Source organism: Wyeomyia smithii, chromosome 3 (assembly GCF_029784165.1).
Source record: "Wyeomyia smithii strain HCP4-BCI-WySm-NY-G18 chromosome 3, ASM2978416v1, whole genome shotgun sequence".
Classification (NCBI taxonomy): domain Eukaryota; kingdom Metazoa; phylum Arthropoda; class Insecta; order Diptera; family Culicidae; genus Wyeomyia; species Wyeomyia smithii.
This window is the reverse complement of record NC_073696.1, coordinates 55,731,911-55,748,278: the sequence shown is the minus strand read 5'-3', so window position 1 is coordinate 55,748,278 and position 16,368 is coordinate 55,731,911. Positions and strand designations below refer to the sequence as shown.

Genomic DNA, 16,368 nt, shown 5'->3' with positions numbered 1-16,368 from the left:
ACAGCGAAACTGTTTTAGTACGATTTCTATCGTGTTAGCGTTATGAAAAAAAATCACCTTTGGTGGAACTGAAGCCATTAATATATCAGCATAGATAATTGACTTATTCCCTTGGCTCCTTTGTAAAGCAAATCACATTCACTAGGTAAACGCTTTTATTTTCCACTCATTGTAGTAGGTCTATTCGAGGTGCATTGTTCTATTTAAGTACGAGTAAAAAAATCAGTAATGAATTCATTTACTCGGGAAAAAAACACTATTGTGCACCGAGCCTGCCGTTTCTCAGCAGCCCCGCAATCTGTCTCGTAGTAGACGGATCTGTTACTGCTAAACAGATACGTCGGTACAGAACTCGTGCGCCACAGCTAAAAGTTTAAAGAGGTCTTGAAACGAACCCGACTGAGAAAGTCCTTGAATGGCGACGGTCGGCAAACAAATCTGCATTGAGTTCGTTCCAGTTTAGCTACGGCGAGGCTCTGGGTCGCGTGATTCATGCATACATACAGAGGCACTGCTAGTACAGTCAACGCCAGTAATGTTAACAATACTCTCGGGCAATGTGGCTAGCAGGAGGACGGTAGATTCCGTGCGGGTGTTGTTAGACTTTTGCAAAGCCGTGAGATAAGCGGACGTATGTACTAAATTCAAGAAAAAAAAATCGTGGTTAGTTCCTGGCTTTAGTTGTCTAAAATTCGTGAATAATTCTTTCGGCCTACAGTAATGCGCGTTTTTAAAACTGTAAGTATTGTTCTGGTGTTAAGAAACAAATTCAAAACTATATAACCAAACCGAACATTATGAATTTTATTTCCACTAGAACTTATGACCTCTTGATTGACTCCCACATCGCACATTTTACTTTTCTATTTGGAGCAGATATGTATCGTTATTATTTTGCAATTTCTGCTCCCCACCAAGACTTGGTCTGCACTGGTGCACTGGTGCGCTAGATCCGGTTCAATTATATGTATATTAAGATGAAAGGCTGTGAAAATGAGCCATAAATCAACGTGACTACGCGCTGCGGGAAAATTCGGACTCGTTACTAGCAGGTATCTTGTGGGGAAGTCGGGCGAAATGGCACGTTGAGAGGCAACCATAAAAATTTTTAATATGAATCGCAGCCGGTGGTAATAAAGGTCGAAGAGACTGGCACGGTTGTGGAGAATTGCAACGTATGCGCTGGCTAGACGTGACTGGCTGCAGCGTTGAGCGGTCACGAAAGGTGAAATTTTTCGAAACGAAGTGTGATAATAATGAAATACATAAAACATATCCCGATCGGTTTCATTTCTCCCTTTCGGTCTCTCTCTCACTGACTCGTACCGACCTGCCGCTAGTGGTAGCCCAACAGGTGGTTCAGGGTGTTGCTTAATGTTTGTATAACTGAATGTGATTTTTTCGAGGCAACGATGTCGACACCCTCGTATCGTATTACCATAATTGCAGCGAATTCAAGGACTGAAAATGCATTAATAGCTCTAGTACGAACAAATTTTATGTAGTGCCTTGTTGCATAATGCGTTCGCTAACAGAACACCGTCAGCGTCAAGTCTACATTTGGGTGCATTTACTTTCCAACCTATTTTACAAGTGAAATAATAAACCAAAATATTGTAGGTACTTTCTTCTCTGCGGTGTTTATGCAAGCTCTGACACTAAACCGGAACACAGTGTGAAGTTTACCGTATGATCAAGGATATCTCAGGCGTGATTACATCACTGTACGCATTCCTCGTTACAGTTAGCGAACCCATCACGTGGTAGAGGGCTGCACACACGGCTAATTGGAATCGTGAACGAGTTAATTGAATGGTTTGAATATTTTTTTTCTTCACCCAATCCGTTTGACCTTTCTCATTTGTGCACTCACGGGTCATACCGACACCGGGCGGGCGTGAAAGGCGTGACGACGCGACGGTCGGTAAATGGGGGCCCTCAAACTTTGGCAATGAGTGTCCATTATGGGAGGGCAACGAATTTCAACACGAGTAGTGCTCTCACTTCGGTAGTCGGAGAATCGCCGGCAGCGCGCAGTCTAATGGATGGAAAGCAAACACACGCACACACAATGAGTAATAATTGACGGCGAGCGGGCGGTAAAAATTGCAGCCGAAGATGAGCAGCACAAACAAAACAAATCAGACTTCAAAGCTTCCGCGGATGACCTAGCGAGTTTTTTTTTGGCTCGGGAACGCGCGAGCTCGTATGTAAGCGGTGGTAAACTTAGCCGGAAGTTGGTCGAAATACATCGGGTCTGTGAAAGTTGGGATTCCGAAAATGGAGCAAAAATGTATTGGCACATGGAAAGTGTGCTCGTACCCATCCGCATTATGGTTTATAATCCTATTAGAGGGGAATTTTTCTGTTCTTATACGTGCGAGGAATGGCTGTGAATTCTTTGGTTAAAAATGAAGAGTGTGGTTGTGGTGTAAATCAAATCTCGTTTAATATTTTCTGAAAAATGCTTTATCTCACCTTAAAAAAACTTAAAATAAATTAATGGATCGATTATCCAAAGGATACGGTTATACGGAGTGGAAATATTTGAAAACTTCGGATAATCGAGTTCGACCTGCACTAAAATAGAGATTTTCGTACTAACTATTCCCGTTTGAGACGAGACCGAAAAAGGTTTGGTTTGGTCTCTCAACAGTATTTACGTTTGGCAAAATCAACAAGCAGAGTCAATGAAGCTTTGTGTGTTAATATAAAAAATCTTCACCCACTAACCGGCAGTGCTCTTATGAAAAAAGGATTATTTGCCTTCGTTTGCTTGGATAGAATTTCAACTAATATAAGTACCTACCTAGACTTTTGTGTATGAGGCAAACATTTTTAGCCCCGGAAATGGAGGCTGAAAGCACTAGCATTCATCCGACGATCCATTTTTAGAATGCCTGTTCATGCACGTGCATTTTTCTGTTCAAAATTTTGAATAAACGGACTATTTTGGGTCTCGAGAAATACCAAGGGAAATAATCACAAATTATAGGTCACCCCAGGGCTGTCGTAGTCAACAGCATATCCTATTCCAGTATGTCCTTTTTAAAGCACTTTTCTGTCATGTACAATAAATAGCTTGGTGTTTTAGATTTTAATTATTTCTAATTTATGAAAATGTCTCTACAAAATTATCATTTCTTTCTGCTTTCAGTCATTTACAGAGTGCGTACGGTATTCCTGGACTTAATCATCATGCTGTTAAAATAATTTTTAAAAAGCATTTCCTTAAAGAACCCAGATGGTTTAACTCAAAAAACTTGCTTGTTTTGTGACGGCTTTTGAAAACTGCCGCAAATTCGTTCAATATGTGCGGTCTAAGGAAACATCCATTAACGACGTAGCTTTTGAGGGGGGACGGGAGGTGGTTGTTAAAAAGCTACGCAATCATCTCAAAAGGTTTCTGACTTTATGGCGTAATTTGTCGGTTGGGGATGCTCAAAAAACCTAAAGAAACACGTCATTCATGCATGCTCCATAATGAAGTCATCATCTCTGAGATTTTGGAACTAAGTGGAGTGACTGTTGCTCTATTGATATTCTATTTAATGATGCTATACAGGAAATAAACCAGTAGATCAAAGTCAGGACTACCGGCGGCCAAACTTCCTTCCCCGAAATCTTTGGAATATATTTTAGGTCATTTTTGTGTTTCACTGTGAAGTGTGAAGACCGTACTCAAAAAAGGTGCAGCAGAGTAGAACGATAACCAACAAATCATTTTATGTAGGCTAAATGCCCGCACCATGGACTTAACGCTACCCATCGCTGCAATACTTGCGCCATCTTTTTTACACATTTTCATCCGCTCTTTCTTCAAATTCTGGTCGTCAACTTTCTTGTTTTCCAGAGGTTGCCTTGCGTATTTTATGCTTGCAAGCCATATCGATAATCACTTGACAAATTGTGACTAATTTTGCGAATGAAACATTACATTCTAAACTAGTTTTACCCAAAAATTTTATCAATTTTTACTCATGATATAACAATCATACACAAGTGAAAGAGTTGATTTTTTTTTCGAGTACAATATTTACGCTGGTCTATCTCTTCCCCAGGTGTTTAAAGTATAAATAAAATTGATACGTTTACAAGATTACAAGATAATTTTATTGTTACGTGTCCTGACGTGAAAAAATCGACAACCGAGATTCTTTTCTTATTTTGCCATCAGACCAATGTCAGCGATTTTAGTAGACCATTTTGGATCTGGCTGAAACTTTGCACAGTTGTTGAGATGGGATAGAGATGTCAATTTTTTTTTGCGGTGTATATTTTTTCGGAAAGACAAAACTATTGGCTACAACTTTGCCGAAAACGTTACATCGATTGAACAAACCGTTTTAGCTCAAAAAATATTTATAATTATCGATACCTTTTTTACACAAGCCCTTCTCAGAAATAAGTCGTGATTCAAAAACAAATAGTTATAGCACCAAATGGCATTTTTTGCTCCTAGGAAAATCAATGCAATGTTTAAGCCAAAAATAATAATAAAAATGTAAATTGTCCTATGGTGTTTGAAATTGCTTATCAGTTTTTCTGACAGTTTTATTTCATGCGACGGATGCGTTCCAAAGTTGTATGGGACCAGGTAAAGAAATTTTTTTGTCCAGAAAATTTAACGAAGTAACCCGTCGTAAAATGTTTGAACCTTGTTCAACTATGATAGTGATCAATCTAAAGGCCTATACGCAATGTTTGAATTTTCTGTATTTACACCAAAAATTGTGATTTTTTTTGGAAAACCGATATCTGATTACAATTGACCAAGCAGAGTGAAAATTCACCGCTCATTTTTGTCCAGCATGAGCGTTGCATGTAGCAATTTTTTTACATCACACTTATTTTCTGCTTTGTGCTGTGTTTCTGCTGCTCGCAGAATAATTAATACACTTGCTGCTGAAATCACAGCTGAACGAAACAAGAGTGGTTAATCACTCTAGTGAGAATATACAAAAGTACGCCTCGGAGCATACTACTGGGATAAATTCAATAGCATTCGAAGAGCAATCAAGCGCAAGGGCGACAGGATTTACTTATTTCCATTGCGAAATGCAAAACAAACAACGCAATTTAGTGTCCCACCTAGATGCTCCTCTCGTTCGACATATACCGTAAAACGGTGTATCATTGATCAGCGGGGTATCATTGATCAGTTTTACCCTTCTCATGAATAGTTGAAATAAAACTGCGCCGTGATTACTTTTGCTAAAATTGAGTATAACATCTTAGTCTTGTGTCATTCGAGGGTACAATATTGTATTGGTTGAAATTTTTTATAGTTTTGAGGAACAAACTTCAAAATTAAATCGATCGTTATATTTCTTACTCTCAGTAAGTGCCAGAAAAAGCACTTTATACTAGTCGAATATTGAACATTTCGTATTCATTGACATGTTTTCCGAATTCGTCATTAAATTTTCTCAATCAACCAGAAAAAATTTTAGTCAAATTTATTACATTCAATGTTAATTAGTTTATATTTGTTAAGAAAGTCCAGTTTTATGCTCTAGCCAAAACAACATCCTGCCCTACGCCAGGATGTTGTCTTGGCTAGAGCATAGAACGTAAGAGGCTAGAGCTGGCCTATTGATACTTCCGTTGTTGGAAAGGCCTTGCATATAAGATCAACATACGTTTTCTGAACACAAAAACATGTTATCAAAGCATTATCTAACATTTTTAGTTCAAAAAGGTTTCAAAACTATTCAAAATTGAAACTGATCAAAGTTACCCCAAATTAGGAAAATTGAAACAACGACGAAAAATAAATGTTTTTAATGTTCAGGATTTGCGAAGGGCTTTGGAAACTAACATCTCAAGTTCTATGGATGCCAGTACTGGTTTTAAAAATATGAAACCTGTAATTTCAGTTGTTAAATATATAAATACCCACGAAAAAGTGAAAAAATGATCAATGTTACCCCGTTTTACGGTACTTATGAAACACACGGTAAAAGCACTGCAATGTACTCTGTTATGTAAAGGGTGTCCAATATAAATTGCATCACGGGAAAAAACACTTTAGCAAGTTATCTAGTTGACCGACCCTTTTCAATCTTGAGAACAAAAATAAATCAAACGATGCTGGCCTAACAAACCAGTCGTCGTAGGTTCGAGTCTCGCCTCGGGAGAGACTATGTGTGTCAGGAGGATCGTAGCGTTAGCCCTGCAATTGTCCGGCACACTTAACAGTTGGCTGCGAAGTAGACGCTTCTGTAGACATTTCTTGAGGTAGATCTTTACCGTTTACAGTCCCGGTAGTCACGAATAGCGCACTCCTATTGCGACATGAGCAGATCACTTGCAAAACCAGGTATTTTTTAGTAAACTTTGACAGTTTCAGCTTCCTTACTTCATCCGGAACATCAAACTGCTAGGCAGTGAAGAACAGTAGCCCCAGAAGCTGCCGAAAATCCACCTTGACGTAAGTCTCATTATCCATGATGAGCAGGCTTGTAAGCGGTCACCATTTTCATTTGATCTCGCTTCCTAAGCGTGCGTCACAGTCGGCTTTCGCTCGTAAACATAAAACAACCAAACCATCGCCGCTCAGCTCACAGAAAGAACAGATAGTCAAACAAAGCTCGCGTATCAAAGAGATGCACACTGTCAATCGTTTAGCGATGTTATTGTGGCCTATTTCTGTATACTTCGTTCATTTGTGTTTTTTGTTCATTAATGTACACTCTGAAAAAAATGCACGTAAAATTTACCGGGAAAAGTGACTGATTCTCGTCCACCTTCTTTTCTCGTAACTTTTGCCGATTTATCGAAAGCCGTTCATGTGTTAGTGTGTTAGTGTCAACTTCAGTGTCAATCGTCTACGTGTTGGTCAGGTGATTATAACCTGATTTTCACGTACTTTTTTACGTGATATTTAGGTGTAACCATAAACAGAGCGCATAAGCCCCACATGATTTTCACGTACTTTTTACGTGTTATTCAGATGGAATCTACGTGAATTTTAAGTAAATAAACTAGACAGCACATATAAAAGATATAATTTATTTTCAAATACTAAAATATAATTACTTGTTTAAAATCATCAAATTTCCGACAGGAAAAAAATAGGAACGACCGGAAAGATGTCGACCGTTCAATCGGCAGGAGGTGTTCCGCTCGAAAATGATCGTTGACGATTCCAATCGTCCGGAAAGAATTCACCAACTGAAAGTTTGGAAAATGTATATGTTTTTTCTGTTAATCTAAATATTATTCTGGCTACTTACACTGCGTGTTTTCCAATATAGAATTAGCTGAAGCAGCTAACGAGTTCTTTGTACGCCATATTAATCTTTGTTTGCATACTAAAAACTCACGTAAATTCCGCTGTCGGAAACGTCACACCACAGTCGCACTAACACTAACAAAGTCAAAACACACAAATACCAACGCGCTCAAACTATTTACATTATAATTTGACCGATTTACGTGAATTGACAGCAGGCTTTGTTTTGCTCATCTTCATCTTAAAGAGAAAGAGTTTTCTTTCCTCTTAACAACTGCGAGCTTACATTCAATGTGCATCACACCATCTGCTGTAGAGAGAGCGCAGAGTAATAGTTTCTCTGACGAAAAAACGCTCCTAATTTGACAGAGCCAAAATCCAGGGAAACTCTTGTAAATTGCTCATCCGCGCACGCAAGAAGAATGAAATAAATTGCTCGGAGACCAACTGAGCATTGCGTTACCGTTCTCATCGCTCTGGGGGGCGGCAAAAACAGTATAAAATCGAACTTTCTGCAGAATACGCACCCGTGGTGAGTTGTGAATCTTCCTATAATATTGAATTCGAAAACGGTTAGGATAAGACTTCAATGTGAACCTAAATGTTTTGATATTTGGCCAACTTCTCTTCTAGTAAAGGAGAAGCTAACGAAGACTACTCCCTCTTAAACTGAGAGAGCAAATAAATGTTTATCCCTAACACGTGATGATAAAGAGTGAAAAGGAACTCTGCGACTGAAATACTCTACGCCTAAATGTGGATAATTACTCACTCTGTGTGAGAGAAAGTCTAGTTCTCCAAGGGGTTTGGCAGGTAGAAAAGGAAATTTGAGCAAAAATCAAGAGAACGGAAGAAGCCTGATTGACAGTGAATCGTACGTGAAATTTAGGTGAAAGTTACCAATGTCACGTAAACTGGCAGAATTTTCTGAAGGTCAGTCACTTGCGTGATTTTTCAGGTGGATTTTACGTGCCTATTTTTTAGAGTGTATTCAAACAGCGAGCCTTCCTTGGTAGCGTCAGAGAAAGAAGAAGACGATTATCGCAGTGAAAAGTGGTTCTACCGTGACCATTTCGAAGCCTGGATGAGACAATGAGGCTTCGTCAGCATCTTCGTGTACAGTTTCCGGGCCCGTGGCGTGTACCGTATTTTACGGTTCGTCACGATTTGTAGCCTTCAGCTCTTTGTACACATGCGGTCTCTCCCAGTCCTTGGCTCTCTGAACAAAATATTTGGACAGATTCATTTTTTGGTCATATCTCTAATTGAAGCATTGGGTTGAGATTCCGCGTAAACGCATGCACAACACGCTTGTGATTCTGATCACTAATAGAACATCCATTATGACCGCATTTCTCCTTCCATTGGATGCTCAGGGTTTTATAGTAACGTTTAGTCACACGACTCACCCCGTCCGGTAAGGGACCATACTTAAATGACGTAGCATTCATGAAGGGAGGGGGGATATCATCGTTTTGTGACAAGCTGTGACAGGCGGAGGGAAGGTGTTGGATTGAAATTGACTTAGCATTTATTTTTAAAGACCGATTTTTATTAAAAATACACTAAAACATTGCACAAGGTTTTGCAGCAAGGGCTGTCGAAATTTTTTTATCTGTAGCATTCTGAAATCATCTGAAAGCTGTGAAAAGCTGAAGTGAAAATTACAAGATACTCGTTTCTTTTCAGAGCTCTTAAGTGCAGGGATTAGTTTTTTTGCGAATTCCGGAACATTTTCTGTGTATTCTACAAACATAGATCACGTGAAGTTGTATAAACATCTTTCCTTCTCGTACCAAAATACAAACCCTTTGAAGCAAAAGACATTAATCCAGAGCGAAGTTAACATCATATGAAATGCAGCCACGAGTGTATGAGTGCTAAATAAATTGAATTAGACTGGTTATTTTTTTCAAGTTATTTTTTTTGTTGGATATATGTTACCACTTGCATTTTTGTACGTTTTTCTCAAATCCCGGAGGGGGGAAAGGGGTTGTCGAATGCTACGTTTTTTTCAAGAGAGGGTTTAAAGTTTTGTGACCAAATGCTACGAGGGGGAGGGGGGTTTGAAAATCATGATAAAAATGCTACGTCATTTATGTATGTTCCCTAAACAGACCTGTTATTGTTCTTGATTCTTTTTTGTTACAAATAAGCAGCTACTGGCTTTTTTCACGTTTGGTGTTATAAAGCGTTTCGATTGACGATGTGCCTAAGTTTTCAATTTTGTTTTCAAGGTGCTTGATGACACCGCACAGAACGGTTTTGGGCCTAAGAAATCGGAACATAATTCCTATCTGGCTAACGTATCGGCTTTTTCATTACCTTCCACTGATGCATCGTTAGCCGTTACTGTTAGTGTCGGTGTGTAAGCTGTGGGGCCTTACTGTTAGTGTCGGTCTATACATCACTCCTCTACTGGCCTGGGTGCTCATATACAATAATGTTCTTGATGTCCTGTAGCGAATAGTGAGTGCAGATCTAGCTGCTCGAGCATCTGTCTCTGCTTACAAAATTTTGCGCCTGTAATTCCAGGTATCGAGTCCGAGTTATATTTGTTTTCATTGTAATTGTAATTTTTTAGATAGGTTGTCCTACTAGGGCCATGCTCCCGAGTCTGGTGATGGAACTGCCATCTTGGCTATTGCGTTCGAGACAACAAGTTGTTTAATTTAGCCACCCGCTTCGGGTTAGACGCTGTCATGAGCCGCCCCTAACTAGGGAAAAAGACGCATCGCAGTTAGAGGGAAGAAAGAGGCAAACATATGTAGAAAGATTGGGCGAAATGTACGTTTATGTAATGATATATTTATCAACCATAAGTAAAAGCGCTATAAAATATATTTTGAAAGAAGATCGATTATCAATTCGTAATCATTAAACGGTTCAGTGATAAGATACGGCACCACGAATAGTTTAAACAGGTCTGTATGATAATAATTACTCTTCCGAGTCAAGAGGAAGCAAAAAATGTTGAAAACCTCGTAATACTTTCTATTCTATTCTTCCTCGAAATATTTTTTATAATTTTAAAAATTTTGATACTTTAATATTTTTGTGTTCAAAACAAATGCAAATTATAAACATATAAAAAAAGGTTTTCATCTAATGGTTAACTTATCTGATTGATGCGATTGATGATTTAGATAATAAAAAACTTTGAGTTTAATGCTTACTGAATCTTTGTTTGGATGTAGCTAAGTATAAATAAATAAAAAATTTAGTGTTCTAAGTTTAAAAACGACACAGTCGCCACCTACTTTCTGGACTTTTTTAATGAAAAAACAAAAAGTAAAAAAAAATAACACCAGGACCAAATTTTTCAAATTGATGAATTGATGAACTACGAAATAAACTCAGTGATGCGGGGAAATTCTTTTCGCTTCTGCTAGGTGGATACAACCAATCATTTGAAATATGAGCGCATTTATTTTAACGATGCCCAGATAATTGGCTTTGGAAGAAAAAAATAATACAAAACGACCCGTCTTGGAGCTTTCATCTACCTTGGGTACGGAAAGGAAACGGAGAATGTCTTATAAGAAACTGAAAGGTTATTGATTTATGCTCATTTCCTCTGTTTTTCTATTCATTTTCAGATTGTACGTCACTGTTCCGGTTTCTCTATGAGAAAGGGGTGTTCTACCGTGTCTGTGTGCAAAGTGATGTGATGTGAGTGGAACTTTGCGTCAATGTGTGCATGGTAAGCTGCACTAAGTTGAAGAACAATACTGCAGCCTACAAAAAAAAAAAAAAAACCATACAATCGATGAAGCAACGAAAGCAAAAGTTTTGCAACATTATGTGATATGAATATAAAGTGTGCTTAATCGAACAAAACGAAATGCGGTTACGTTTCGATAGTCCTTTACGAAACAACGAACAACCATGTTTAGTGCGTCCAGCGTACAGACTGTGCCGTTTGCTAGCTACGTCAATGGCAGTTACGGCCGAAGCAATAACTGCATTAGCACCAAGCAGGATTCTTCTGTGGCAATGAAGCCGACGACCAGTTCGGGCAGTAGCGTTCCACATCAAAGCCCACCACCACCAGCTAACGAGGTTGGTAGCGCTAGCGGTGGCGGGAACGGAGCCAGCATGAAATGGAACAGTTCCAACTCTAGCCTCAGCAGTGCGAGCGATCGTAAAAGCTTATCGCCGGCTGACGTTGACGTGAAGGTAAGAATTCTTATACATCTGTTTACCGCTTTTTTTGATATGAATAGTTATGTTAAGCGAAAACAGCTTGGGGTAGAAGGTATAAAAAAAAACAACTCATTCCAGCACCCATCCGGTTAAAAATGAAAAAGTGCCATCATTCATACAGCACATTACTTGCCTTAGGGTAAACGAAATCGACCGGACGGCCGAGTCAGCAGCGGTTGGTTGCTCGTACGACATACCGTGAGGATATAAGTCACCGGCGAAACGAGACGCGTATCACAAAAATGCGAGTGTTTAAAAAGCGCACCTAATCGCCAGTCACCGATCAGGTCTATGCGTGTGAAATTAGAAATTCGTTAAATTATGGTACGCCTGCCGGTTGACCGCGCAGAGTGTCGATAACCAAGAGATTTTCAACGGTAACCGAGCAGAGACGAGACGCGATACATTAGTCTAAGGTTACCAGCCATTATGGGACGGAAATTGCAAGAAAAACATGACATTTCAAGGTGCGAGTACAAGGTAGCAGCACGTACTTTAATTCGATTGTTTTTTATTTCTTGTTTTGAGCTCTAACATTTGGCCATGAGTTGACATGTAGACGCTGCCTTACTTAGATCCCAGAGAGCAAGAAGTGACGGAAATCGGCTTGTTCAAAGTGACCGGTTGTCAGGCGTCGAATATTGGTGTCAACTTGAGTTATATTTAATGCTCGAAGAATAGAAATAGAACAGATTTTCTCAAGATTAGTAGACAAGCGGGAAGGTCGAAGCCCTGTTTGTCGATTGTTCTGTTTGGGGCCAGTGTCAAAATCATTCACTTATTGTTGTAATATGAGATTTCTTTCACTACAAAATATGTCACTAGGAAAAGTTTCCCTTATTTGCAAATTTAAACTCGTCATTTTTTGCCTGGCACAGATTCGATTCGATTTATCTTGACATGAGATAATAATTTAAATAATTAATTAATTACTTCCAATTACCTTAATTAATCAAAGTTCATAAGTATATACCGAAAAACTGGTGAATTTATTTGGTAGTTGGAATATCGTTTAAATGTATAATCCAATTTAAGATTTTTCTGTCATTTTGATCATTTTTGTCATTTTGACAGTTCTATCGCTTTTCGTAATGTTAACATATTTGATATTATTCAGATTTAAGACAAAACAAAATTTATACATTTTTTAGGTTACATGACAATTGCCGTGTTATACACACAGAATAACTTTGTGTTGCCCTCGTAAGGGTCTAGAGAATAAATACGCAAAAAGGCACAATGAAAGGGTCGTATATTTTTTGCAGCAAAAAACTGTTTCATGCACCTTTTTAAACAATAACTGATTGTCAGACTTTCGCATCTTATTTGCAATGCTAGCTCAAGTCTTAGCCATGAAATATGATTAATCTATATCTTGTAGTGTCTGACACAATGCGCTTCACTCTATGTATTGTTTGCAAGCATAGATTTTCGTGCCGATAGCGCGGTTGATGTCCGTTGTGTAGCACCAGAGCAAATCGATGGCACTGAGGGAATCTCATTCTTCATTGTTCGATTACATTGGCTGTTTTTACGTAAATTTTACTTTTGCAATGCCATCAATGTTTTATAAAAAGCTCGTGAATGATATCTCAATATCTATAGGTACAGAACAGTGCAAGCTTTGAAAATCGCCCAAACGGTATATGTAATATTAAAAAAAAGCCATAATTACAAATCGACTTGACGCTAATGATAGACAGCCGCCTAAATGGATAGTTGCGCAATTATTCACAGATGTCAGAGAACGAACGCCACCGCATTTAGATTCAAATATGTAAACGCTCTTCGCTTGCAGCTCGCGGTTTTTTACCTCTCTGCCCAGGGCCCGAGTGTGGCAATTTTCACTTCCACCCTCTGTTAATTTCCAAAACGATAGCCTCCGCATCGCGTACCATCTTGATCGGGGCATCCTCCAACACAACGCGTTTCGTTTCGACGGGCGCCAATTAGTTTTCATTAGTGCAACATATCTATAGTTTGAGCTTGTGTAGTGTAACCAGAGAGTCGAGACTCGAGACGCCTCCACCCGGGGAGGTTTTGCAACTTCTAAAGAGCTGCAGCGGGAAATGAACAATTCAAAGAAACAGATATTTTTTCGAAATAATTCTGGCTATTATATGGCTAATAAACGTTTCGCATACCGAGCGATTTGATTGGTGGCTGACTTTTTGGTTGGTCGCGTGATGTTGCATTCATTTGTCTGACGTTTGGATTAAGCAGGATTCTTATATTGGCTAATGCCATATCACTTTTTGGTCTCAAGTATATATCCCCCACGAAAGTTGTTCAAACTAAAAAGAACGCTAACTGCCATACACCAGCTGCTGTTATAACGAATTCCGATTAGCATATTCTCTATGCAATTTAAATCATTCTTTCTCCTTCAGTTACCCTCGAGACCAGCACCAAATCGGCCAACCTGAACGGGGCACAAAAAGACATAAGGCACCTCTGAAAAATTAGACACCATATGTAGAATGGGTTGCAATCGACGAAATGAAACGTTAATTCAGCCCCATCAACCAAGTGGCTAACTTTCCGCTTTTGAATACACGCTGTATAATTTGCTTTCAGAACTCCACTAGCCAAAAAAAAAGATTCACTGATATTAACGTAAAAATTATTCCATTTTTGCACCTTGTAAAGAATCGAATTCTCTCTCTCGCCAACGTGCGTCTATTTCTGCGTAGCGCGAATAGAAAATTAACGCGTCAATGACTTCAATAGACCTGACTTATGAAAGTGAACTTTCAATTTCTGCTCAAAGACTGCAAAGCGCGCCGCGCGACTTGAACTTAAACCGGTTCCAAGTATCCCGTGCGCCAACCAAGACTGCGACCGATGTGTTACTCTTCTAAAGATTGCCACTCCGTGATTTTGTGAGTGGTGCTTGGGCGCTGCTGACTGCCAGTCTGGGTTCAGCGTAATGAAATTAGTTTTGTTCGCCTAGTTGCTGCAGTACGGTTAAATACTTAGCCAAAGATAGAGAACTGCAAAAATGATTCGTCGAAACTCGTGGCATGACTGAATGAACTCCAAGTGCAGCCAAAGTCGGGCGACCGGAAGCAGAGGCCATCGAAAACGTGCCTCTTCTTTCTGTAGCACAGCAAGCTCACCTCAAGTGAGACGGAGACTTCAATGATTGCAAAAAAATAAAACAAGAAGCTGTAGCCCCTTCATACAACGGATCTCGATGGTGGCCGCAGCGGTCAACGATATCTAGTTCAAGATCGCGCAATGGTGAGCGTGCCTTAGTAGTTTTTTTTTCAGCAGTCTTTCGAAAATATAATAAATTATTGAAATGATAGGAAGCAGTGATGACTGCTTTTGGCGAACTGTGCAATTGAATGGTTACGCTAGAGGGTGGGATTTTTTGTGTCTTTTTCTGCTTATATCTGTGTGATAAAAATGGATCAGCTTTGGTTTGTTTATTTTCACTGCTTCGCTATTTCATCTTGAATTGTGATGCATTCGTTTATTTTTATAGTGTGAACGCAGATAAAATAAAATAAAATGGATTGCGAAAAGTGTAATTTGAAATTGGATGATCGTGTAAAATAAGTGTGAATGAGGAAAAGCTATTTTGTATTCACATTTTGCAAACTTTGAAACTTCTTTGAGCTCTTGTTTTAGCCATAGCATACCAAATATCACCACTCAGGGTTTATATTACGACAAATTTTGTAAATATAATACCAATTTATTTTGATGATTTGCACAACTAATTTGATTTAGGTTCAGTTTGGAACATCACTTGTAATCTTTCGTTTTTTTGCCTATTCTCGCGTAGAAACTTGTTCGAACTATTTTCCAACATAATCCTTAGAAGCTCTAGTATTTATTGTACTGGTCAACATCGCAAGAGTCCAAACGATAGAGTAAATAATAAGTGAAAATATGAAAATTATGTTTGAATTGATTGTCAAACGAGAGAATAAAGTTTCTATCATTAACCCTCTAGTGCCCAAATGAATTTTTAAACGGACTTCGATAGAATCATTATAAACCATTATAAACACTTTTTAAGTATTTATTAAAGCTTTTTGGAACTTCGACTGAAGCCCGCCAAATGGCGGCATTGGGCACTAGAGGGTTAAATGACTAAGAGCGGTGCAATAATGAAAACCCTCTGTGTTGACTAGCTAGTATATAACTTTTCTTAATCCTGTTTAAAGAATACGTTTTAGGAATAGATCTATGCTTTTAGGTATCTCGTGCGATCGCATTTTTATATGTTTTCTTTGTTTTATGCCCTTTAGTAAATTGTTTGTTTTTTTTTTTGGCAGACCGCTGGTTGAGATAACTGAGACCACCAAAAATTTCGGAAAACCGCATGAAGTTTTGAGCTTTCTCTGTCGGTGCGATAGATGCCGCTTTTGCTCCTACCAGGAACAGTCGAAACTGTCCCATAGACCAGCAAAGTGATGGGCTCCGTTTTCTAGGATTCACACGGTGTGATCTACATCGATTAATTGAAAAAGTACAAAACGGTTATAGGACTGCCGAATTAGTTGGCTGATTTGATGCTAAATTACAGGAAAAAGTCGCCATTTGAAGAAGAAAAGAGTAGGGTAAGGAACGGCCTAAGCAGCGGCGACTATTCTAATCAGTCGAATTAAACGGGCCTCTATCTCCTGAATTTTGACAATATCTACAATTTCAATGATTAACCCTCTAGTGCCCAATGCCACCATTTGGCGGGCTTCAGTCGAAGTTCCGAAAAGCTTCAATGAATACTTAAAAAGGGTTTATAATGCTTTAAAGTGATTTTACCGAAGTCCGTTTACAAATTATTTTGGGAACTAGAGGGTTAAAACGAAAACTCTGATTGACTAGCTGTCTTACGAATACATAAAATTCCGTTCGACACGGAAAAAACTTTGAAAAAACATCAAACGAAAAATGTTGCAGCTATTCAGGCG

The 16,368-nt window shown here is 38.9% G+C and overlaps 1 protein-coding gene across 3 annotated transcripts in view; it reads left to right on the top strand.

Annotated features, from left to right (window-relative positions):
- LOC129730880 (uncharacterized) overlaps nt 1-16,368 on the top strand; it is an 83,468-nt gene that overhangs the window by 19,761 nt on the left and 47,339 nt on the right. For 2 of the 3 annotated variants that reach the window (XM_055690473.1, XM_055690474.1), the window contains one exon: nt 10,837-11,416. In XM_055690473.1, the coding sequence (XP_055546448.1) occupies nt 11,126-11,416 (291 nt within the window). In that variant the 5' untranslated portion in view covers nt 10,837-11,125. Of the gene's footprint in view, nt 1-10,836; nt 11,417-16,368 lie in introns of those variants that run through there. The other variant, XM_055690476.1, reaches the window with a different exon arrangement.